The 25946-nt window shown below is 42.7% G+C and overlaps 1 protein-coding gene across 7 annotated transcripts in view; it reads right to left on the bottom strand.

Annotated features, from left to right (window-relative positions):
• Positions 1 to 1623: 1623 nt before the first annotated feature.
• SUN1 (Sad1 and UNC84 domain containing 1) overlaps positions 1624 to 25946 on the bottom strand; it is a 65362-nt gene continuing 41039 nt past the window's right edge. For all 7 annotated transcript variants that reach the window (XM_014583942.2, XM_027768028.1, XM_027768027.1 and 4 more), the window contains 9 exons: positions 25358 to 25444; positions 23501 to 23544; positions 20281 to 20416; positions 18337 to 18591; positions 17256 to 17340; positions 11402 to 11517; positions 6747 to 6914; positions 3461 to 3553; positions 1624 to 3074 (listed from right to left, as the gene is read on the bottom strand). In XM_014583942.2, the coding sequence (XP_014439428.1) occupies positions 2961 to 3074; positions 3461 to 3553; positions 6747 to 6914; positions 11402 to 11517; positions 17256 to 17340; positions 18337 to 18591; positions 20281 to 20416; positions 23501 to 23544; positions 25358 to 25444 (1098 nt within the window). In that variant the 3' untranslated portion in view covers positions 1624 to 2960. The remainder of the gene's footprint in view (positions 3075 to 3460; positions 3554 to 6746; positions 6915 to 11401; positions 11518 to 17255; positions 17341 to 18336; positions 18592 to 20280; positions 20417 to 23500; positions 23545 to 25357; positions 25445 to 25946) is intronic.

Here is a 25946-nt window from a genome sequence, read left to right on the forward strand (position 1 = left end):
GTCGTGTAGTTTAATAGTTGTGAGGGGGATGTATACAGTATTCAAATTTTAAGTAATACTTTTTTGAGGTTTTATGCTGCCTTTAGCCTCCTCCACAGGCTACCCTTGCTGTTTGAGTCACCTGTTGCTCAGGATAATGACCTTGTAAGGACTCCTCTAGTCTCTGTTTCTGTTGTATTTGAAAAACTGAAATTCTGTTAAGAGTTTACAGGTCCAATTGGACTGTAGAAATAGGGCTCAACTCTTCTACCTTGGCAGTTTCAAAACCTCGTTTTGGGTCCCCACGGTGGCTCGCCAGTAAAATATGAAGCTCTATAAGGCAGATTCATGTGGGAAGGTTATTGGTTAAGTGTCCAGAAACCTCCCTGAGTACTCAGAGGATGCCTATACCTGTGGCCCCAGGATGGCTAAAACTGGGGATGGATTGTGGTCTCAGGACCATTTTGGGGGTGTTCTCTCACTCATGCAATAAAACTTTTAAAAAGTAGGTTGAAAGTTCTGCAGGATCTCCAGTGTCATACTGATTACAGACAGCATTGTTCATAATGGGAAGAAAACAAAGAATGTCCATAAATCCAGCTATGCTTAATCAACATGATGCATCCATGCATAAAATTGAAAAGAAAACCATAGAGCTGTTTTTAAAAATTTTAACTGGGAACCAGCAGTTAGCGTAATGGCTATGTCACTGGACTCCCACGTAGTCGACCGTGGTTCACGTCCCAGACCCGGTGGCTTAAAACTCACGCCGGGCGCGTGTGCGTGCGTGCCCAAGATCCCAAGAGGAGAATGGAGGAGAAGGGATTGCGGCGTGACCATCCCCCCTGGGGGGGTGATTTCTTGCTTTCTGTCTCTATGTCTGTCTCTGTCTGTCTGGCGAGCGCACGTGCCCTACAGTGAAAATCTCTCCAAAAAAAAAAAAAAAAAGTTTTTTTACTGATATGAGGGCTCAAAGATTTGATAATTGGAAAAAAGCAAGGTGCAGAACAGTATGGTAAGTATGCTAGCATGTGTGAAAATGGAAGGGCAGACACCCTAAGAGAAGGCCGCCAAATGAGCTAGTGTCAGTGCTCCCGTTTCTTTAGAGACAGAAATGTTATCAAACCACCTTCATCTCTGTAATTCAGGGTTTTCTGAGTGGGCTCCCTACAGGAAAGGGTGCTCTAGGAAGCCCATGGGACTGTAGGGTCTCAGCAGGTCAGCATTCAGTGGCTCTGTGCCATAGAACTGCCAGCACTAATAGTCATTCCCTCCCCACTTCCCTGGGGCAGAAACAAAACACGCTGCAAAAAGAAATAGATTTTATTATTCATTTGAAATATCACATGCACTTTTAAAAATTAAAACTCTTTATTTAAACATCTCAATAGCATCAATTTGGTGGCAGCAAAAGAAGCACTACAAAGACAAATATTTTGAAAAGCATTTACAAAAATACATTGCACAAAGTCCTATCTTGCATCTTTAAAAATAAATAATATTCAAAATATTTCCACCGAACTCCCCAATTTAGTTTTACATAGGAAATTTTGATTTATATATGTAACCTGTAATATATGAAACATCTGTACACATTTTTATCCAACATAACTGCATAGGCATTAGTTCCAATTCTAAGAAGAGTGAAAAAATGCTATTTTATATAGTTTCAAATATTTAAGGACTATTGTGCAATATACATAAAACTCTTCAGAAAACCAGTCAGCACCATCATTTTTATCTTTTTCTGAAAAATACAACATATACGGTACACCAAAAACTGTCTTAACCCAATAAAACTTAAATAATTCTTAAGGTAAAATAGCTGTAACATGAAGTGCCTTGCAGATGTCTCATTATAAAGTCTGCTCAGTAAAATAGTCTAAATATTAAATATTAATTATAACCAAATGAGTCTCACAAGAATCAAATGAGAATGGCTGACACTTGTAATAAAAGGCAAATCCCAACTAGAGCCAGTAAAAAGTGCTGCTGTAGCAAAAATGATGATCCTAAAAGGTAATGGTTTCATGGATTTACCACACTAGACAACTCCTTTGATAACTATCAGTGAAATAAAAACACAGACTCTGAAAGATTTAGAGAATGTTAGTGTTTCCTTTTCTGCAAAATTCAAAATTTTAAAATACCCGAAAGATAAAATTTCTTGGTTTCCTGTTTACGTTGTGAATCCCACTGGGAAGGACCTAGCCAAGACCAGAGAACTCTATAGTGTTTGATTAGATCCAAGCCATCCTCTTTGAAAGCAGACTCACTTCAATCTACAACAAAAAATGAAACTCATCCTATTCTTCGACTGATATTAGTACAAGACCTGACTGAAAATTAGATTTCTGAGAACTAAGAGCCAACTAAACAAAAAACACAATTCAGTAATTTCCTCATCCAGAGATTTATTAACTACTGGTGCAGAATAAAGGAAAATCCCATCCTGTAGGAAAGGAGTTTAGACATATGAAAATTTGGTGACATTGTTTTTTCCCTGAAAGAAATATGTATTGGATTTAACAGATGAAATATATCTGCCCTCCAAAAATCCTATAAAAGAGCCAGTGAAAGGCTAAGTATCAAAGCTTCACGAACACATCAAACCTTTTAACTTTATTTGCTTTGTTCCTGATGTCAAGAAAATACAAATATAAAGAGCTTTATGTTCAAAAACAAATCCCCAAAACAAAGTACATGTCTTTTGAGAACCATACATTCAAATGAATTTCCAGAGACCCTGTGGTTGATGGTCTTTGTGGACCCATGCGTTCACAGGGCTGTGTTTCAGTGACCACAGCAGCAAGCCAGTACATCTATCACTTAACTTTTCTCGTCCCCCTGCTGGCAGTCGGTAACATTTACTGAAGGAGAGACAGTATCCTCTTATTATACATGAGTCATCCATGAAGGATTCCAGTGTTTCAGGCTGTCCCAGTATATACAGAAATGTACAAAAATGATGAGTAGTGTCTTTACTTGACGGGTTCTCCATGAACTCTGAACCGATAGAGACAGGTGTATTCAGGATGGCCCCAGTTAGAAAGAATCCGAAGTTCCACTATCTGGAAAGCACTGTCAGGTCTTTTCTGAAATCCAACAGGAAAAAAAATTATTTCATATTAATAACCTCAAGCCTAATCACTCCCAAGTATGACACCTGATGAGAAGCAGCCATATTGGAGGTCACATTTTCAAATATGAGATTCCGATGTAATCTATCACAGGACACAAAGCTCGGGTAAAACTCTAAGAATGTTATTATTAGACATGCACTGACTTTTAGTTTCAAGGCCTGTGAGACAGCTGAGCAATGCATAGCTCACTGAGAAAAGCAAAGCTAGAAAACTTAGATGAACTTTTCTCAAAGGTGGATCTGCCTGCTATTGAATACTTCCCACAAATCTGACATTAGCTGGGTGCTGCTGATACAGAAAATGAGAACAAACAGGTAAGTGTAAACCACCGTACTGACCAGTGTGTGGAACATCTGGAGTGATTCCCCTTCTTGGTCATACATAAACTGTCCCAGAAGCTGCCCTTCTTCTTGATACTCATTCTCTAATCCCTGAAACCAAGACCATGGAGTCAATACATAACAGAAAAACACAGTGAGGTGATTAGGATTCTTCCCTTTCAATACCAGTTAGGGAAAATCACTTCTCCATAATGTAGGGAGAAGGCTTCTCTTGAGAGGGTGGTGGGCATCTTGTTAAAGACTTTACATAGTCCACAACAATGAGATAGATAAGATTCCTCCCATTATACAGATAAAACCGAGGGTAAAAGAACACAGCTAACATGTAGCAGAGACTATCTGTACAGACCACGTTCAAACCTGCAGGAACCACTCTGCCCTCAAGGTTCCAGCCTGGTGGGTAATGAGAACCGGTGAGCAGAAGAGAAGCCAGAGAAAACAGCAGAGAGAGAGGTTTGGGGGGTTGGGGTCGAACAAGTAGAGTAGGTACCAGGGGCTGGGGGAAAGGGGTATGAGGGGAGAGTCCACGTTCACTGAAGACAGAGTTTCAATTAGGGAGATAAAAATGTCTGTGGATGGATGCTGGTATTGACTGTACAACTGTGTGATTATACTTAATGCCTCTGATCAATGCCCTTAAAAATGGTTAAAGTGGTAAATTTTATATCTATTTTATCACAAAGAAATAAAGGTGCTAGAAAATATAGGGTACTATCTCAATGTCTTTGTTTCATAATGGAAAGAACTTTCTAGGTATAAAAAATTCCATAGTGGGACCAGCAGTTAGCGTAATGGCTATGTGGCTGGACTCCCATGTAGTCGACCGAGGTTTGAGTCCCGGACCTGGTGGCTTAAACTCACACCAGGCGCATGTGTGTGCGTGCCCAAGATCCCCAGAGGAGAATGGAGGAGAAGGGATTGCGGTGTGGCCATCCCCCCTGGGTGGGTGATTTCTCGCTTTCTGTCTGACTCTGTCTTTCTAGTGAGCACACATGCCCTATAGCAAAAACCTCTCCAAAAAAAAAAAGTTCCATGGAAGAAAATTACGGTAATGAGTAGAGGTAACTAAATACATAATTAAACGAGACGAGGGGAAGTATATCTGTAAGACAAAAGACACATTAATATTTGCACATTAAAAAGCCCAAATATTCATAAGTACACCAAGTTTCCAAACGATAGTGAGCAAAAATTAGACTAAAATCTACAAAAAAGGAAACATGCATGTGAAACAGAGAAATGCAGATTAAAATTATCTTCGACCTATCAAGTCAACGGAGATTGAAACAAGAGGGTTCAGGGGACCAGCCGATGGAGTAACGATTACATCTCTGGACTCCCATGCAGTCAACCACAGTTTGAGTACCGGACCCAGCGGTTTAAAAAACTTACACCAGGCACGCACGCATGCCCAAAATCCCAAGAGGAGACTGTAGGAGTGTAGGAGAAGAGATTGTGGCATGACCATTTCCCTGAGGGGTGAATTCTCATTTTTCTGGCAAACACATGCACCCTAGAGCAAAAACCTCATTTAAAAAAAAAAAAAAAGGGCTTGGGACCAGCAGATGGCGTCGTGGTTATGTCACTGGATTCCCACATAGTTGACCATGGTTCAAGTCCCAGACCCAGCGACTTAAAACGCAGGCCGGGTGCATGTGCATGCATGCCCAAGATCCCAGGAGAAGAATGGAGAAGAGACTGAGGTGTGGCCATCTCCCCTGAGGGGTGATTTCTCACTTTCTGTCTGTCTCTATCTCCAGCGAGCACATGTGCCCTATAGCAAAAACCTCTCTTAAAAAAAAAAGAAAGGGAACTATGAGATAAACACATTTGCCATTTATCGCTGGTAGAAATGCTAGTACCATAAGCAATGATTTGATAGCCTGAACAGGCTAATGCCCTCTGAAATCTTGTATTACTTCTGAGTGTCTGGCCTAAGGATGTAACAGATAGGACATCTTCCACAACAGGAAAACTGGTCAGGTAAATAAGGGAATTAGCTCTATAATGGCATTTTCTGCTACTTAAAGAAGTCTAGGGCCAGCCACTGGTGGTTAAGGTGGCTGGATTTCATATGGCTGACTGTGGTTCAAGTGCTGGACCCACAAGCTTGAAAAACACACCAGGTTCATGTGTGTGCAGATGCCCAAAATCCAACAAGGAGAAGGGAGGACAGCAGGGCCATCTCCCAGGGGACGAGGGGGAGGGGCTTTCTCACTTTTTCTCTCTTCTGCTTTTTTTTTTTTGGAGAGGTTTTCGCTATAGGGCGCGTGCGCTCGCCAGACAGACAGAGAGAGATATAGAGACAGAAAGCGAGAAATCACCCCCCAGGGGGGATGGTCACGCCACAATCCCTTCTCCTCCATTCTCTTCTCGGGATCTTGGGCATGCATACACATGTGCCTGGCGTGAGTTTTAAGCCACCGGGTCCGGGACGCAAACCGCGGTCAACTACGTGGGAGTCCAGTGACATAGCCATTACGCTAACTGCTGGTTCTCTGTGGTCTCTCTCTTACCAGCAAGCACACATGTCCTATAGCAAATTGAAAAAAAAAAAATCTATAATGAGTTTAACTGCTATGTAAAAATGCTTGTGGTATTGAGTACTGTCTCAACTATATTTTTCCCCCTTGCTATAGGGTGCTTGTGCTCACCAGAGAGAGGCAAAGTGAGATATCACCTGCAGGGGGAATGGCCACACAATCCCGTCTCCATTCTCCTCTCGAGATTTTCAGTGCACATACACATGCCTAGCAGGATTTTCAAGCCACCAGGTTTAGGACTCAAACCATGGTAGGCCATGTGGGAATCTAGCACCTAATTACCACACCACTTGCTGGCTTCATCTCAACCATATTTTTTAAAGAAGAAAAAAAAAAGGGCCCAAAAAAAAAAAAAAGCCACAATATTAATGGCAGCTTTCTCAAGGTGCTGGGATTACAGATACACTTTAAAAAATGTCTTTATTAAATTTCTTCAACCTCATACAGTTGCCAGAACATCGTTTATAGGTGAGTAGATGAAAGTGATAAAGAATTAAATCCTCAAAGTCAGGCATGGTTAGCTTGACCTGTTTGGCATGATATTAATAATACACTACATATAAGTTGCCTCCCTTGGATTTATCAGGCTGCTTCTCTAGAGAATCTGCTCATTCAGAGTGTCAAAAGTCAGGAGAAGACAGCTCCCCTGTAAAGACACTTGAGCCATTAGCCTTTATGTCATTCCTCTCTGTGAAATCCCCAGAAAGAGGTGAGAACAGCCTTGCGCCAAATGCACTCACATAGACTGCGAAGTCCTTGGGGGCGCTGGTGATGTTGCCAGTCGGTGACAGTGTCTTTGGGATGTGCTCCAGCGTGAAAGTGGTTGGGTAGATCACCATCGACAGTCTCACTACCAGGTACCCCTGGGAGCCTTTAAAGGCCCAGCAGTTACCTGGATATATGTCAGGCTAGGGAAAGGCAAAATATTACAATTCAAGAGTTTGAACATGCTCTTAACCACTTAAAAAAATAGAAGTGTAAGAGAAGACTCAATAATGAAATTATTGCAGGTTAAAAAATCATTACACTAAATCAAAAGACAAACTGGAAATAGACATTTGCAACTTACATCTCAAAGATTAACTCCAACATGTAAGTTTTATAAAAATTAAGATAATCAGAACCTTAAAGGAACATGGGTAAAACATATAATGAATACACACTTCAAAGAAAAAAGTAAATGTAATGGTCCTCAAATACATGGAAGCTGTACTCCATCTTAAATAATAGAAAAATACAAATAATAAAATGACAGAAATTTACCTTTTACCTATTGACAACAATCCAAAAATTTGACAAAATCTGTTGATGCTGTTTGAGGGAAATATATATTTTCAGACCTTGAAGGCCAAGTGAAAAATGTACAACCCCAGGAAGCAGCATCACTGCTATGCATTTACCCTTTAGTCTGGTAATCCTACATCTACCCCTAAGATATACTGGCACAAATACAAAACAGGGTCAGGCTATGGTGCAGCAATAATGCAACTGGACCCAAATGGGAAAGGTCCTGGGTTCACGTTCTGGAATCTCCCCATACATGCCAGGCAGGCAGATACACATGCCAGAGAGCTAGGCTGGCTAAGACTAGGGTGGACAGCAGTGTGAAGACCCTGTTAGAGGCGCCTGTCTCTCTCATGGAAAAGCAAATTAACTTATAAAAACAAAACAAAAACATGAAAAGACATAGGCATAAGGATAATTATTATAAGAGGGTTTTTGTTTGTTTGTTTTTAAGAGATATTTTTGCTAGAGGGCATGTGTGCTTGCCGGAAAGACAGACAGAAAGCAAGAAATCACCCCCTAGAGGAGATAGCCAGGCTGTAATCCCTGCTCCTCCATTATCCTCTTGGGCACGCACGCAAATGTGCATGGTGTGAAGTTTAAGCCCCCGGGTCTAGGACTCGAACCGTGGTCGGCTATATGGGCTTCCAGCGATATAACCATCCTGCCATCTGCTGATCCGCAAGAGTACTTTTAATGGCATAAACCCATAACAGGATGAAGTGGGTTGTGGGGTCTCATCCAGCGGAGCCTGGGCAGTGTGCTCCTATGTGGTGCTAATCAAGTGAAGAACGCAAGGTGCGGTGCAGACCACTGTCTGTGAAATAGCAGGAAGGGAACAGGCAAGGACAATACATGTGTGTTTATGCTTCTATAAGGAAAAGTCTGGGGGTGGGACTGCAGAACAGTTGCTAAGCACTGTATACAAGGCATCAGATCCCACATGGCTGACCATGGTTTGAATCCCAGATCGAGCAGCTCGAAAAACACACGGGGTGGATGTGTACATGTACCCAGGATCCTGATGGGAAGGAGGAATGAAGGAAAGAGAACTATAACATGACCAGGCCTCACTGAGGGGTGTTCACGGCATGCGTGTGTGTACTCTGCTGTTCAAAAAAGGGGGGGGGGAACCAGCAGTTAGCGTCATGGCTATGTCGCTGGACTCCCACGTGGTTGACCGCAGTTCGCGCCCCGGACCCGGTGGCTTAAAACTCACACCGGGCGCATGTGCGTGTGTGCCCAAGATCCCAAGAGGAGAATGGAGAAGGGATTGCGGCGTGACCATCCCTCCTGGGGGGTGATTTCTCGCTTTCTGTCTCTATGTCTCTGTCTGTCTGGCGAGCGCATGCGCCCTATAGAGAAAACCTCTCCAAAAAATAAAAGGTGGGGAGAGATGGAATGATGTGCCCATATACATTTTGGCTTATTCTTTATGTCAGTTATGGACTTACTGCCTCTCAGCTCCTGATTCATCCTTTTGCCTGTGTCGTGAAAATGGATCTAAGCCCTTTTTCCTTTCCCAGCCTGAAGATGAAGCTTTGTCAGGGGAGATGCTGAGGGGACACTGCAGAAAAATAAAATTTCTGTGCAGGTCCAATCATTCCAGCAACTGGCTCCTGCTGCACATACAGCAAATTCCCTCAGGAGCCCCTCCTGGAAGGTTTTTGTAGCAGAATGCCTCTAGGGAGTCACCTCCTAGCACCGTGGAGGCTGGGTTTCTGGCATGGTCACTATTCAGCCAGTTATGGCTATGCTTCTACCTAAAGGTCTGTACTTGAGTGCTCTACTGCAATCCTCGTATCCACATTTAAAAATTCTCATTACTGCCTAGTAGCCAATCAGGTATTAGGATAATTCCATGACAGCTAAATAGTTTTTCATATTAAATTTTCCCTGTTCAAGTTACTATGTGGTTTCTTCAGAAAGAATCTTTTCAGGGTAGGACTTATTAACTACTCTCTCTTTTTCACACCTCTAAGACAACCTAAGTACTTGGGACTTCCTGATCACTAGATCCAATCAACATATGGCAACAATGCTATGGAGTGTGCTATTTTGTAGGATGTCAAAAATATCAAGACTTCTGAGTAATGGCAAAGAACAGAGAACCGAGGCAGCACCCTGAGAGGCTCAGCCCAACTGGCTAGTAACAGCAGGCTGCTGTGGGTGTGCCAGGGCTGTCTGGGCTTGCTGTGGTCAGCGTCCCCTGTCTAGGAGGAGTGAATTTATAGGCTCGGCGGTTACTCCGCTAGTGGCCAAGCACCTTCTGGAGATAATCTGGCGAGTCCACAAAGTGCTAATTGTAGGAAAACCAAACAGTCATGCATTCAGCCAGGGTAACCAAGGAGACAGTATAATTGTTACAGCAGTATCAGAGAATCCTAAACATTAGGATTAATATTTAATGATGAATTTACTTCATGCATTTTTAAAAACTGGACTGTGTTTTGTTTTATTTTAAGGTTCTTTATTTAAATCATCAGAGATACAAGGATCTCTGACAGGGTCTTGATCCTCTTGACAGTCTTCCCGCCAGACGGACTGTAGGGGTGCCCCATGTGTTCAGGTCAGCCTAGGATCTGAATCCTGGGCCTTTCCCCATAGCTCCGGCATGACACAGTAGCACTGTATTGCCTGCAGCACCATGGCTGAGCCAGAATTTTTTTTTCCATAGAACCCATGTGCTTGCCAGAGAGACAAAGGGAAAGCAAGAAATCATACCCGCAGAGGGGATGGCCACACCATAATCCCTTCTCCATTCTCTTCTCAGGATACTGAGCATGTATGCAACGTGCCCGGTGCATGTTCCAAGCAGCAGAGTCGGCCATGTAGGATGCAGTGCTTTAACCACCATGCCATCTGCTGGCCTCCAACTTATGTTTTCTGAGTGACAGATAGCTATCATCTGGCTGTTTCACATACAAGGAATTATCTGAATATTCTTCCAAAAATGTCCCTAATATGAGGCAGCATTTTAGTACTGAGGTAAAATGGAATACATGATAATTTAAGCTTTTCCACCTTTAGTTTTTTACATTGGTATGAGATAATCTGGCGAGTCCACAAAGTGCTAATTGTAGGAAAACCAAACAGTCATGCATTCAGCCAGGGTAACCAAGGAGACAGTATAATTGTTACAGCAGTATCAGAGAATCCTAAACATTAGGATTAATATTTAATGATGAATTTACTTCATGCATTTTTAAAAACTGGACTGTGTTTTGTTTTATTTTAAGGTTCTTTATTTAAATCATCAGAGATACAAGGATCTCTGACAGGGTCTTGATCCTCTTGACAGTCTTCCCGCCAGACGGACTGTAGGGGTGCCCCATGTGTTCAGGTCAGCCTAGGATCTGAATCCTGGGCCTTTCCCCATAGCTCCGGCATGACACAGTAGCACTGTATTGCCTGCAGCACCATGGCTGAGCCAGAATTTTTTTTTCCATAGAACCCATGTGCTTGCCAGAGAGACAAAGGGAAAGCAAGAAATCATACCCGCAGAGGGGATGGCCACACCATAATCCCTTCTCCATTCTCTTCTCAGGATACTGAGCATGTATGCAACGTGCCCGGTGCATGTTCCAAGCAGCAGAGTCGGCCATGTAGGATGCAGTGCTTTAACCACCATGCCATCTGCTGGCCTCCAACTTATGTTTTCTGAGTGACAGATAGCTATCATCTGGCTGTTTCACATACAAGGAATTATCTGAATATTCTTCCAAAAATGTCCCTAATATGAGGCAGCATTTTAGTACTGAGGTAAAATGGAATACATGATAATTTAAGCTTTTCCACCTTTAGTTTTTTACATTGGTATAAAGCAAGCCATGGGAAAACATCAGTATATATGAGAACAATCAACAGAAGGCAGCAGAGAAAGTAGTCAGAAGCCCCTCACATCAGTTGGTTCTGTAAGACAACTAAATTTTTCAAAAAGGAAGGTGACTTCCAATACATTTTATAAAAGTTCATTGAACTGTACATTTATGACCTGTATACACTGCATCAATAAATTGGGCACAGTGCTTAAGGGCAGGGCCTTGATCATCATGTGGCATCATGAGGCCCCACCTCAGCATGTGCAGACCCGCCTTGCAGGCCCACTCACCTGGATCACTACACGAGGAGACTGCGAGAAGTACCACAAGGGGATCCCAAACAGACTTATCAATGCTGTTTTGGTTTCGTAAGTTTCAGAACAGCGAGTGCTCAAGACACTACCACCTGAAAGCAAAGCACAGATTTGTTCCACTATCTCATTTTGAAAGCAATGTCATTCTCTTAGAAAGTTATTCAAAGTGTTCTTTAAATTCTCAAGTTTTCATTTGTACAAAGAACCTTCTATTTTAAAATCAGTCCTATTCTTAATTAATTTCACTTTTTCCAAATTCAGTGTTGTTTACAATTGTGTTAGGATATAAGTTTATATCTACTGAAAATGAAAAACTCTTAAAACACAGGCCTTTCCTCTCCACTAGTAGAGGAACAGCTACCCTGCATGAAATTTGTTCACTTTCCAAATAAAAGAATAAAGAAAAGAATCCAATGAAGCATTGTTGCTACCCGGCAGGTGAACTTTGATGAAGCCTATTAAACAGGTCAAAATAAATAGACTATTATGACAAATTACCAACTAAAATGATAATGCTAGAGGAATGAAAACTGACTGCTAATAGGTACAGAATTCTGATTTAGGGTGACAGAAATAGTCTATTCAAGAGGACTAGACAGTGATAATTGCTGTACAACATAGTGAATATAGTAAAAACCCTGAGTTGTACACTTTAAAAAGACGATGTTTATGTTATGTGAATTATACCTCAATAATAATAAAAAGAAGTATTACAAATGTCCAATTTGTCTTCAGTGGGAAACAGGGCAGACAGGATGCTGGGGTCAAGGCAGATCAAAATGAAAAAAACAAACAAGAACCCTCCCCTCCCCACCACCCACCCCTCACCACCACCGCAACAAAAAGCTGGCATGGGAAGCAGTAACAACCAACCAATTAATCGGTAGTAAGAAAAATACTCTTGAATGTTTGTATTTTAAGAAGCAGGTCATGGGACCAGCAGATGGCGTAATGGTTATGTTGCTGGACTCCTACAGAGTTGACCGTGGTTCGAGTCCAGGACCCAGTGGCTTAAAAACCTCATGCTGGGGGACCAGCAGGTGGCGTGGTGGTTAAGGTGCTGGACACTCCCACATGGCTCACCATGGTTCGAGTCCCGGACCTGGCGGTTTGCTTTCTCACTCTGTTGCTCTCTGGTCAAATTAAAATAAATGGATAAATAAATAAAATTAAATAAATTATTATTAAAAATTTTTTATAAAAGGGACCAGCAGTTAACATAATGGCTATGTTGCTGAACTCCTATGTGTCAACCGTGGTTTGAGTCCTGGCCGGACCCGGTGGCTTAAACTCACGCCGGGCACGGGTGCATGCATGTCCAAAATCCTGAGAGGTGAATGGAGGAGAAGAGATTGCGGTGTGGCTATCCCCCCTGGGGGGTGATTTCTCACTTTCTGTCTCTCTGTCTCTCTCTCTCTTTCTGGCAAGCGCACATGCCCTATAGCAAAAACCTCTCAAAAAAATTATTAAAAAAAAAGAAAAAACAACAAAACTCATGCCGGATGTGTGTGTGCGTGCCCACCCAAAATGCTGAGAGGAAAATGGAGAAGGAATTCTGGCATGGCCATGCCCCGAGGGGGTGATTTCTTGCTTTCCATCTCTCTGTTTCTCTCGTCTCTCCAGCAAGCGCAAGTGCCCTATGGCAAAAAATCCCTCTTAAACTAAAAGATTTAGATTCCTCATAATCCCTTAGAGCGCATATAAAATACAGGGTTTTAGACTCTACCTTTAGGATTTCTCACCTAAAGGGAAAAGAGGGGCTGCAAGGATGGGAATTTATATTTTAAATAAGAAAGCAAAGTGATTTTGATGCGGCTATGTGGAACTTGAACTTTTTTTTTTGAGGGTTTTTTTTTTTTTTTTTTTTTTTTTGCTATAAGGTGGTGTGCTCACCAGAGACACAGAGGCAGAGAGGCAGGAAGCAAATATCACCCCATGGGAGGATGGCACCGCAATCCCTTCTCCTCCATTCTCCTTCTAGGATTTTAGGCATGCACACTCAAACACCCGTTGTGAGTTTTAAGCCACCAGGTCCAGGACTCAAACAGCGGTCAACTAGGTCAACTATGTGGGAGTCCAGCAATGTAACCATTATGCCATCTGTTGGTCCTGGGACTTGAACTTCTAAACTGTTAAATAATAATACTTGTTTTGGTAGAGGTTTTTGCCTTGGAGTGCAATGTGCTTGCCAGGGAGAGAAAGAGAGGCAGAGTCAGTGAGAAAGAAAGTGAGAAATCACACCCCGGGCGGGGGAGGGTATGGCCATGCCTAATTCCTTTTCCTCCTAGGATCTTAGGCACACACGCACACGTGCCCAGCATGAGTTTTTGAGCCACCAGGTCTGGGACTCAAACCATAGTCAGCTATGTGGGTGTTCAATGATGTAACCATTATACCATCTGCTGGTCCCTAAACCATTACATTATTATTACTTAGGTTTTTGTCATAGGACGTGTGCATTTACCAGGGAGAGGGAAAGTGAGAAATCCCCTCCGCCAGAGGGAATGGCCACACCACAATCCCTGCTCCTCCATTCTCCTCTCAGGATTTTGGGCATGCATACATACACACACACACACACACACACACACACACACACGTGATTTTTAAGCTACCAGGTCTGGGACTCAAACCATGGTCAGCCATGTGGGAATCCAGCACCTTCACCATCATGCCAAATTATTATTTTTTTTAATATCTTCATTCTCAAAAAGAGCCTTATTTAAGTATACAGCAGTGACTTGTTTATCTTATGAAGAGTTAATAAGCATTTTGTTTAGTAATCACACCTTCAGTTCAGCCTCATTGCGATGATCAGAATTCTAACTTAAGGACATAGAAATATGTAAGGATTATTTATGGTTCTAAGAATAAGTGACAACTATTAGCCCAAAACTACATGATTAAAATGTCATCTGATGGCTCTGAATTGAAAACAATTTCTTCATAAATCACTGAGTTTCAAAAATACGTAACATCGCTTAATAAATGATAAGAAAGTAATGTTAAACAAACTATACATTGAGAACAGTTAATAGCCTCACACGTCTATCTAACATTCAGAAGAAGCTGGTAGTTTTTATATAATAGCAGTTCTCACCCACCATATTAAGATCCCCTACAATGGTAAATGACTGGAACTGAATCTATCTGCTTTAGTAATAAAGAGGATTAGAGTCCAGCCACCGTGAGGCACAGGCAGTGCTGCTGCTTGAGAGGATAAAGGCTGCACACGAGGCCCAAGGCCCGCGTTTGGTTCCAGGCCAACCTGAACATGCCGGGTGCAGCTGCATGCACCTGAATCCTAGCTAGATGGGAGGCTGGGATAGGAGGATGGAGATAAAAAGAAATCCTGTGAAAAATACCTATCTTGGGCTGGCCCCATAAACTAGTACTTAAGGAAGTGGATCCCACATGCCTAACTACAATTTGAATCCTGGCCCCAGCCAGTAAACATGCTGGATGAACATGCATGTGTGCCCAACAGCATGGAGAAATGGAGAAGGATCATGGTGTGACCCACACCTTGGGGGTGGGGTTGGGGTGGACTTGATTTCTTTCATCTCTTCCTTTAATTATCCTCTGGCAATTAAAAAAAAAAAGGCAGCAGCAACAGAAAACACCTATTTCTATCTATCTCCTTTTCCCTCTCTTTCATAAGATAAATAAACAAATGAACAATAATAATGGAAATCAGGTTCCTAACCAACCGTATCACCAGATTCCCTAAACTACTAGGATAAGCTAAATCAGATGGAGGTTTTTTTAAAATAAAGATTTATTTATTGGAACCAGCAGTTAACGTAATGGCTACGTCGCTGGACTCCCACGTAGTCGACCGCGGTTCGTGTCCCGGACCTGGTGGCTTAAAACTCATGCCGGGCGCGTGTGCGTGTATGCCCAAGATCCCAAGAGGAGAATGGAGGAGAAGGGATTGCAGCGTGACCATCCCCACTGTGGGGTGATTTCTCGCTTTCTTTCTCTCTGTCTCTCTCTGTCTGTCTGGTGAGCGCACATGCCCTACAGCAAAAATCTCTAAAAAAAAAAAGATTTATTATTATTATTTCTTAATTTGCTATAGGGCACGTGTGCTTACCAGCGACGGGGCGGGGGGTGGAGATGAGCAAGCAAGCCACCAAGTCCAGGGTTCAAACTGTAGTTGGCCATGTCAGTTTTTAAAAACACTACTCTGCTGGCATGATGGTTAAGGGCATTGGCCTCCTACATGGCTAATTGAGATTCAAGTCCCAGACCTAGCAGTTTGCTTTCTCACTTTCTCTCTCTGTCTCTTTCTGGTCAAATTAAAATAAATAAATAAATAAATAAAATAAATAAAACTCTTTAAAAATACTACTTCCCCTGCAGGGTTTCCCAATCCTTTAATACATTGGGTCATTGGAAAAGTCATGACATATTTTCTGTTTTTCTATGCAAAAATGTGTCCTGACTTTTCTGATGACCCAATACTAAAGTGTATTAAAAATCTCCTTATCTTCTAAGGGATAACTTAGTCTACCACCCCTCACATGGAGTCTCTAAATTTTAAAAATCTAGGGCTAGCCCCATAGCATATCTCTTACTTATGTGTTGTGCACAGACAGTTGGATTCCACATGGCCAGCCACAGTTCAAATCGTGGCCTTGGAAGCTTTAAAAACATGCCAGGTGCATGTGCATGCATGCCAAAAATTCTAATGCAAAGGCGAAATGGAGGGAAAAGGATTACTGCATGACCAGGCCCTGCTGGGAGTGGTAGGTGCTTTCTCTCACTCTCTCTGGTGAGTACATGTACCCACTGGCAATAAAAAATAAATAAATAAAATAAAAATTCAGAAAACCAAGATTGGGCCAGTCCTGCAGAGTGGGGGTTAAGTGCTGGGTGTTGTCCACCAGATGCCATATGGCAGACCATGGTGAGCCCTGGCCCCAGTAACCTGAAAACATGCCAGGCATGTGTTTTTGACCCCAACATCCCATGGGAAGAAGATATGGAGGAAAAAAGGATTGTGGAGTAACCATGGGCTGGCTCGCGCGTGTGCTCATTCTCTCTCTCGCTAGTGAGTACACATGCCCTCTGGCAATTAAATAAAAGAAAATCAAGATTTTCTGTAACACATATAGTGGAGAAACCTTCCTGAACTGACATGTTATTTATAGTTATTTCTCCCACTTGGTATGAATATTCACATTTCTTCACACAGACCTGCTTAGGTTTTACCCCATGTGCTATTCCCGGTACTGCTGGCAGTGTTTGTGGACCTAAGTACTTTCTTATACTACAATTCTGATTTTTCTAGTGTGGCCCCAGGGGTTCTGGCCCAAACTTGTGTACCTGCAGGAGACAGCACTGCCCAGACCTGATGGACCACAATTTTCTTTTTAAGCTTCTTTGAGGAACCAAAACAGCACACCTATCATTCTATCCTGTTGGCCTACTTTTTTGTTTATCATTTATCCCTCATTGGAGTGGAAGCTCCTGGTGAGGGTAGGCTGTGTGGTCACCTCGGTGCTTCTACTGCTGGCACTAGACAAGCAGTCATGGGGTCGCACACAAGACCATAAATAATCAACCAAAACTCCTGTGGTGGTAAACCCTGATCTAGCTTTTGCCCCACTGACCTGTGTGTGCCATAAAGCTCTTCTCAGGGAGAACCTGTGACCCCACAGACACTGAACAGGAAGCAAGAACACTAGGAACTTGTCCAGAAGAATGCTCTTTCTCAGAAAGATCTCATAAAAATCTGCTTTTGGAAGTGGGTAAGTGATAGCTTCTCAGGTTCATACCCCTGCTAACAGGTGACCATTTTTATTAAGGACGTTAATTTACTTACCACCAGACTCCAGGGCAAAGTCTACCATTCCAGTCTTATCTTGGGAATACAGCTTCAAAGCGTTGTTTACAATGACACGTGCTTGCTGAACAGACACAGGCAAAATGGAAAACCCAATGCCAGAATGAGAAAGAAGAGACTTAGGTGTAAATTACATAAACGAAGACCAGATACCTATACTATGAAAATACTTTCAATGAAGCATACTTCGGGGAGGACAGGCAGGGGGATGTTCTGGCAACTCCGTAATTCAGTCCTGGACCCTGACTGCCAATGCCATTAAACAGAGTTGGGAGGTACAGAGCCTCTCCATTTAGGACTCAGACACAGTCACAATAAATTCTGGAACTAGGAAAATCCCCTGGGTGCCATAAAATGTCAGGGAAGCAAACATGAGACTTCAGGACTGTAACTTGAAGTTACAATTTGAAGACTTTGGGTATTACCAAGAAATTTTGTTTGTTTGTGTCTTTTAGGTTTTTGCCATAGGGTGCATGCACTTGCCAGAGATGGATAGAGAGAGATGGAAAGTGAGAAATCACTCCCCTCCTTGAGAGGATGGCCATGTCTCAATTCCTTTTCCAGTATTCTCCTCTCAGGATTTTGGGCAGGCGTGCACACATGCCTAGCATGATTCGCAAACTGCCAGGTCTGGGATTTAAACTGTGGTCCACCATGTGGGAATCTGATGCCCTAACCAAGACCTGCTGGTCTGTGAGAAATTTTTATGTAATTTTAGAAAGTATGCCACTGCATGGGTAGATGGTATCTCTGAGACAAAAAGACTCATAAAATACAAAGTACAGTTGGCCCTTGGGTATCACAGACACACAGGGTCAACTTGAAGGGATCTGAGCATTCACAGATTTGTCCACTAATAATCGCAACAGCAGCAGCTAAAACTTACTGAACGATTATTTTCTCTATAATTGGCAACACACTGAGTATGTTTTATATCACCTTTCTTAAGATGAGCCACATTCCTGTGAGACTAATCTTAAAACAAGACATCAAAATCCACTAGCTACATAATCAGCCTAGCCATGACTTGTATTTTAATGACTTCTCATTATCTACTTACCGCTTCTGTTATCCCGGAAATCCCTGCCTCATTCACTGCAGACACTACAGTTTCAGAAGTTGGGACCTGATTTGTCACAGAAATGTGGTAGGTGATGTTCTTCAGTATCTGCAGCTCTAAATCTCGTAATAAAATCTGTAAGTCATCCTTGCTTACAAACCGAGAAGAGAACTTCTGTAGCAGCCATTCAAGAGAACCATCTTGCTGATCTTCAGAAAACATGAGTTTGATGGTTTCTCTGATTTGGGCATCTACCTAGTAAAATCAGTGGTAAACATAATATACATTTACTGCCTTAACTAAATCATGTCAACTCTTCACTTCCATTATCTTAGATACCTTGGAAATATTGTGTAACTTCCCAAAATCCATAATGTAAATAGGACACAATTTCTCCCCTCCATATTAAAAAAATCCCTCTAAAAATGTTAGAATATTTAAAGGAGAACAGAAATAGACAAGAGCGTGGGACAGTTAAACTTATACCCATGGAACTAGGAGAACAGAGGCTGTGTCCGTTTTGTTCGGCCAATGTTTCCATCAGCACACACTGAGCACTTTCCACAGGTCACGTGCGGAGAAGAGCAAATGACAAATGCGTTCTGATAAGGGAGCAGCCATTCGACAAACTTAAAACGTGACAGTTTGTATGCTAAATGTGCCCATGGGTATTATTTCTACACGCACTCACATAATTATATACATTCAAATTCCTCCTTTTGCATCATAAGGAATGTAGTGTGGGAGAGCAGTTCAAGCAAACACAGCTCTTTCTGTGGTAACTCGTTCCCTCAGAACAACTCTACAATGTGCTACAGATGGACCTGCCTTGACCTACTCACTCCCTGCCCTGCCCCTGCGAACATGAGCTCCACGGCACTGAACAATGTGCCCTCACAGACTTGTGTCCTGGGATGGTTATTTCTGTAAGTAAGTCTGAAGAATGTGGTTGCCAGTCAGAATGTGTGCATTTACAATTGGTTAATATCATAAGATTTTCCCCTAAAGTCTGTCGGTGGTCACAGAAAATCCCACCAGCACTACATGCAAGCATCTTCTGAGCGGCTTTGCAGACTGAAGACAGCAGCCCAGCCTAAGCTGCACATCCAGTTCATGAGCCCTGAGCTGCTACTCACAGCTCTGCCATCTCCACTATTCTTTCCACAAATTCCAGGAGCTTTCTGCACACGGGAAATTATTTCACCCTCTGTTGCACGTACTTTTTCCAATATACTGTCTGGCTTTTGACTTGACTTTTGCCATTAACATGCCTGTCTCCATTCTCTAGCAGCTATATTTATCTAGATTTTCTCCTTTGCCTCAGGATGGATGGACCTGAGCAATGTCTACAAGAGACAATGACATGAATCCAAGCAAGTTGGGGGTGCAATGTGGAGGCTGCTTTGGTGAAAAATACACAAAAACAACCTACCCCTCAAAGTCTCAAGACATGGTTCTACGCACAAAAAGATACACTTAAGTGTCTACATGTGATGTTGCCTGGAGGGCAGCAGTTAAAGAATGCTGAATTTGTTTTTGAAATGTTTAAAAATCTTTAGTACAGGGTATTTTGTGTGTGTGTTTTTGGGGGGGGGATTTTTGCTATAGGGCACGTGTGCTCACCAGAGAGACAGAGAGACAGAAAGTGTGAAATCACCCCTCAGGGGGAATGGCCACACTGCAATCCCTTCTCCTCCATTCTCCTCTTGGGATTTTGGGCACGCACACACAGGTACCCAGCTTGAGTTTAAGCCACAGAGTCCAAAACTCGAATCACAGTTGACTACGTGGGAGTCCAGTGATGTAACCATTACACCATCTGCTGGTCCCAATTTTTAAAAATATTTTAAAAGAAGTTAAAATTAAACAACTTAAATTTAATTCATCAAGTCAAGTGTTTTTTTACTTTCTATTATAAACAAAGTTAAAACTGAAGAGACTTACTTTCTCATGTACCACATCCACCTTCTCACAGCTGGTCTTCAGGTGTTGCCAACGTGACAGCTCTGACCTCAAATGACTCAACTCCAGCTCAAGATGTTGCACCATGGACAGGAGCCTCTGGTCCTCATCAGTCCCACTGAAAAACAAGAAAGAGGGGCAATGAAACAAATCACCTTTGCTTAAAGTAAACACAGTCTATAAGCCCAGAGAAACTGATCATGTTCCTAGATCAGTAACTGTAAGGACTTCAACTCTTACTATCTTAACTTAGGAATTAATTGCTACTTTCAAATCAAAATCCCAAAGGAATTTTTTCTACACAAATCTATGTATGTATACACACCCACACAAGTAGACTATCTACCAAAATGCTATTAATAATGGTTATCTTTGGGCCAGTAGGTGGCATGGCGGTTAAGGCGTTGGACTCCTACATGCCGACCATAGTTCGAGTCCCAGACCTGGTGGCTTGTTTTCTCACTTTCTTTCTCTTGTGAGTACATGTGCCCTATAGCAAATTTAAAATAACAGTAAATAAAATTAAATAAATTATTATTTTAAAAAATGGTTATAGTGAAAGGTGAAAGATCTCTAAAAACTATTTAACATTTAAAACCTGTATTTCCTTAAAATTATAAATAAGACTTAAGAAATGAGACAATATTTATAATCATTATAAAGTTGAGTCTAAATTTTTAAGCTAATAAAATGGATAATTGCACTAAAATACATGGCTTCAGAGGTTGTTGTTTTTTTTTTTTTTTTTTTTTTTTTGAGAGGTTTTCACTATAGGGCACGTGCACTCGTCAGACATAGAGAGAGAGAGACAGAAAGACAGAAAGCAAGAAATCATCCCCCGGGGGGATGGTCACGTCACAATCCCTTCTCCTCCATTCTCCTCTTGGGATTTTGGGCACGCACACACACGCGCCCAGCATGAGTTTTAAGCCACTGGGTCCGGGACGCGAACTGCGGTCAACTACATGGGAGTCCAGCAACATAGCCATTACGCTAACTGCTGGTTCCCCAGAGTTTGTTTTAGTAATTCCACTTCACATAGGTAGTGCTTATTACAATGTACAATGTATTTGGTTGTAAGTATATATAGTTATTGCGATACTAGTGCGACTCCCATGTAGTTGACCACGGTTCAAGTCCCGGATCCAGTGGCTTAAACTCATGGCAGGCCCGTGTGCATGCGTGCCCAGGATCCCAAGAGGAGAAGGGATTGGCCATCCCCCCTGCGGGGTGATTTCTTGCTTTCTGTCTTTCTGGTGAGTGCACGTGCCCTATAGCAAAAACCTCTCAAAAAAAAAAAAAAGAGAGATACTAGCAATTCATATCTCAAACAAGTACATTCTAGGATAAACATTTTATGACTTACATTTCAGCATAATAAAATAACTTTTCGGGAACCAGCAGTTAGCGTAATGGCTATGTCACTGGACTCCCACGTAGTCGACCGCGGTTCGCGTCTCGGACCCGGTGGCTTAAATCTCACGCCGGGCGCGTGTGCGTGCGTGCCCAGGATCCCGAGAGGAGAATGGAGGAGAAGGGATTGCAGCGTGACCATCCCCCCTGGGGGGTGATTTCTCGCTTTCTGTTTCTATGTCTCTCTCTGTCTGTCTGGCGAGCGCACACGCCCTATAGCGAAAACCTCTCAAAAAAACAAAAAAAACTTTTCATTGAAATAAGGGCTCATAAAGGACAGTAAAATGTGCTCTCACTTATATCCATCCTTACAGAAGGATGTAGAGGGTCTAAAACTGTGATACAGGGGGGGTGGAGAGGTTTTTGCTATAGGGCACTCGCCAGAAAGACAGAGACAGAAAGTGAGAAATCACCCCCCAGGGGGGATGGCCACGCCGCAATCCCTTCTCCTCCATCCTCCTCTCGGGATCCTGGGCATGCACGCACACGCGCCCGCCCAGCGTGAGTTTAAGCTGCCAGGTCCGGGACTTGAACCGCGGGCAACTACATGCGAGTCCAGCGGCATAGCCATTATGCTAACTGCTGGTCCCTGATACAGAGTCTATGGCAACAGACAAAAGCAAAAAACAGGAGAATATAACTTGTCATTTAATGTGTTTAAGTTAAAAAGATCTGGTGCCTCCTGAATCCAGCCAAACGAATTACTGGAAACAAAAACGGTAAAGCCTGTCATATTTAGATAAGCAGGGAAGGAATGCTGAAGAGTTTGCAGAGGGTATGAAAAAAAATGCAGCTTTGAGAATATCAAGGGAGGGCAACTATACTTTAAGGGAACTTCAGGCAAGTTGATAAACCTGCAGAAGAAAACAATCAGGTAATGAGACCAGCAAATGGTGTAGCAATTACGTTGCTGGACTCCCACATGGCTAACCACAGTTCAAGTCCCAGGCCTGGTGGTTTCAAACTCATTCCGGGTGCATATGTATGCATGCCCAAGATCCCAGGAGGAGAATGGAGAAGGGATTGCAGCGTGGCTATCCCCCCAGGAGGGTAATTTTTTGCTTTCTGTCTCTGTCTCTCCAGCAAGTGCACATGGCCTATAGCAAAAATCTCTCCCCCCAAAAAACAACCAGGTAGTGAGGACCCAAAAAACAGAACCTCTAGGAAACTGCTGAGGCACTGCTTGGCATCTAAACTGTTTAGATGGCCAAGAAGTGGCTCAGTGAGGCACCACTGATTTGAGTATAGAAAGGCTGGCAGCCGGGAGAGGCCACCCACTGATAGCTTGGGTGGGAGCTGCCTAACATGAAATGTGCGGTCCTGAAGGCACATGTCTTACCCACGTGAGAGGGCTGCTGAGCAGGAGGGACAATGGCTAAGCTTGACCTCCGTGTCCACTTAGATGCCAACAGTGCCAGCAGAGGCTAAGCACTGAGCCCACCCTGACCTGAGCTCTGGCATGTCACTGTCTATCTGCTCCCTGAGGGTGGCCTGGCAGAGTGAGGCTGTGAGGGTCAAACAGGGCAGGTCAGCTGTGGGAGTGGTATACTAACTATAGGCTGTCCATGCTGCATGGAGAAGAGGAATGGACCCTGAGTCCTCATGGGGCTCCATGGGGCTCCCAGAAAGGCACATATGGAGAGTGTTTTCATCAAGAAGACCAGTTAACTCAGGAGACACTCAGGTGGATGCAAACACTAGCACCCCCCCATTAATTATTGTTGCTGCTTGAAAAAGACCAAAAGAGAAACACAAGAGAAAAATGCTAAATTAATTGAAATCATCCTACCTTAGTGTTCTGAACTTGGTCTGTTCTAGTTCCTTCTGGATAGCCTGAAAAGTATGAGAAACAATCTGTTTAAGCACAAATTATAGACTAACTTTTCATAAAAATCATGCACTTGATTACTTAAAACTATATACCTTTATCTGAGACTTTTCCCCTGTTAATTCAAAGTCTAGACCTGCCTGGTGAGTGGCAGGTTACGGCTCTTTATTTTATTTTTCAAAGTAAAATTTAAAAGACATTAGATGTATTTGTATTCAGAGAGGTGCATAATCACATGAGAACAAGTGACGAATTTTCAAATAAGCAGCTTCTGGGACCAGCAGTTGTGTAATGGTTATGTCGCTGGACTCCCACATAGTTGACCACAGTTCACGTCCCAGACCCGGTGGCTTAAACTCACTCCAGGTGCGTGTGCATGCGTGCCCAAGATCCCGAGAGGAGAATGGAGGAGAAGGGATTGCAGCGTGGCCATCCCCCCAGGGGGTGATTTTTTGCTTTCTGTCTCTCTGTCTCTTTCTGGTGAGCACATGCGCCCTAAAGCAAAAACCTCTCCAAGACACAGACAAACAAACAACAACAACAACAAAACACAAATAAGCAGCTTCTGAAACCAGCACCAAGACTGAACCAGAATGCTGTCATCACTTCTGGGGATATATTCACGAAAAAGAGACATTTACACATGAAAACATGACGTATTAATATGTATTCCAAGATGTCTGAGATGGCAATGTCCCTCTAGCTTGAATAACAGTATCTGTTGGGAACCAGCAGTTAGCGTAATGGCTATGTTGCTGGATTCCCATGTAGTCGACCGCGGTTCGCGTCCTGGACCCGGTGGCTTAAAACTCATGCCAGGCGCGTGTGCGTGCATGCCCAAGATCCCGAGAGGAGAATGGAGGAGAAGGGATTGCGGCATGACCATCCCCCTGGGGGGTGATTTCTCGCTTTCTGTCTCTCTGTCTCTGTCTGGCGAGCACACGCGCCCTATAGCGAAAAAAACTCTCAAAAAAAAAATAATAGTGTCTGTTCAAACTCTGACTTTGAGGCAGTCACAGCATCAACACAGGAGAAGGCAACCACGAAATGAAATGACTTCTTGATCCCCTCACCAGGGGACTTAATCTGGTCCTTGGCTGGCCCCTCTTTCCTTCCTCTCAGTTGGCCTTTTCTGATTTTACCAGGGTCAGGAACAGAGGAGTCTGTCTCAAGACCCCAGAAGGCTGTACTGTAGCTAATCCTTAGTAATCACGTTTCGAATTGGGTCAGCAACAGCTAACGTGCGAGGCTCTGCTAAGCACTGAAGACACCAGGGACGTGCGCACCCACGAGCTCACTAGCTCAGACCAGTGCAGACACAGCCTTCTTCCTGACTCAGCCAACATCTAACAGACTTTCGTTCTCAAACTTACTTTTGTCTGTCAAAAAGCTCCGATCCTTTATTCTCTATCTAACAACAAGCAACCGTGGTGGGGACTTTGTTATTGAGGAAAAATAGGGACTCTCAAACCAAGAAGAGCTGGATTTGAAGTCAGAGGCTGTCTGAAACTGGCAGAACTGCCTCTTCTCATCCACGGCCCTGCTCTGTCCTGGGAACAGTGGATCTGGTACAGCACAAAGATTAAACCTAAAAGCATTTAAATGAAACTCCCAAGGGGAAAAGGAGGTAGAAACGCTTTTTTCAATTTCATAAAGGACAGCAGCAAATACCCTAAAAGAAAGCAAATTAGATGGCCAAGGAATTTTGTTAAAACATTACTGGAATTAATTTTTCTTTTATTACAAAGATCACTTTGTTGGAGGCTATAAATATAAGGTTAAGAATAAATATCTCAGGGGAAAACAAAAAGTAAATACCTCAGATTTTTTTGTCAGTTTTCCAAGAATATCTTCCAAGCCTGAGATCCGTACTTCGTGTTCTTGGTGAAAAGTCATAAAGTCAGTCTTAGAAAAGCAAACAAATGAACAAATGGTAATGTTAAGCAACAAAACCCAGCGAATCAGGTCAAGTCATTTTGATGTAGAAATATAACAAAAATAGAGATTACTTGGTCATATCTTGGCAAAGCACCCGTAAAGGTATAATCAGTACTGTCCTTTATCTTCATCTCTAAACTTTAAAGATCCTAAACCTGTGTTAAAATGCATGATTTCTGTTCCCAGTTAAACACAAATATTAGGTCCTATAAATACCAGAAAACACTCTTATTTAGAAAACAAATCAATGACTACTCATTCAGTAAATATTTACTAGGCATCTACTATGTTTAATGATTTAACCTAAGGGAGTCAGGCCAGCTCCACGGCTCAGCCATAATGCGCTGCTTCAAGAGAACTCAGATCGCAAATGGTGACTGTAGTTGAAGTCCCTAGACCAGTCAGCCTGAAACACGAGCAAGAGCCAACTATCATAGAGACAATCATTAATCCTATTACGCATGAAGCA

This window comes from Tupaia chinensis, unplaced genomic scaffold (assembly GCF_000334495.1).
Source record: "Tupaia chinensis unplaced genomic scaffold, TupChi_1.0 Scaffold145208_1, whole genome shotgun sequence".
NCBI lineage: Eukaryota > Metazoa > Chordata > Mammalia > Scandentia > Tupaiidae > Tupaia > Tupaia belangeri.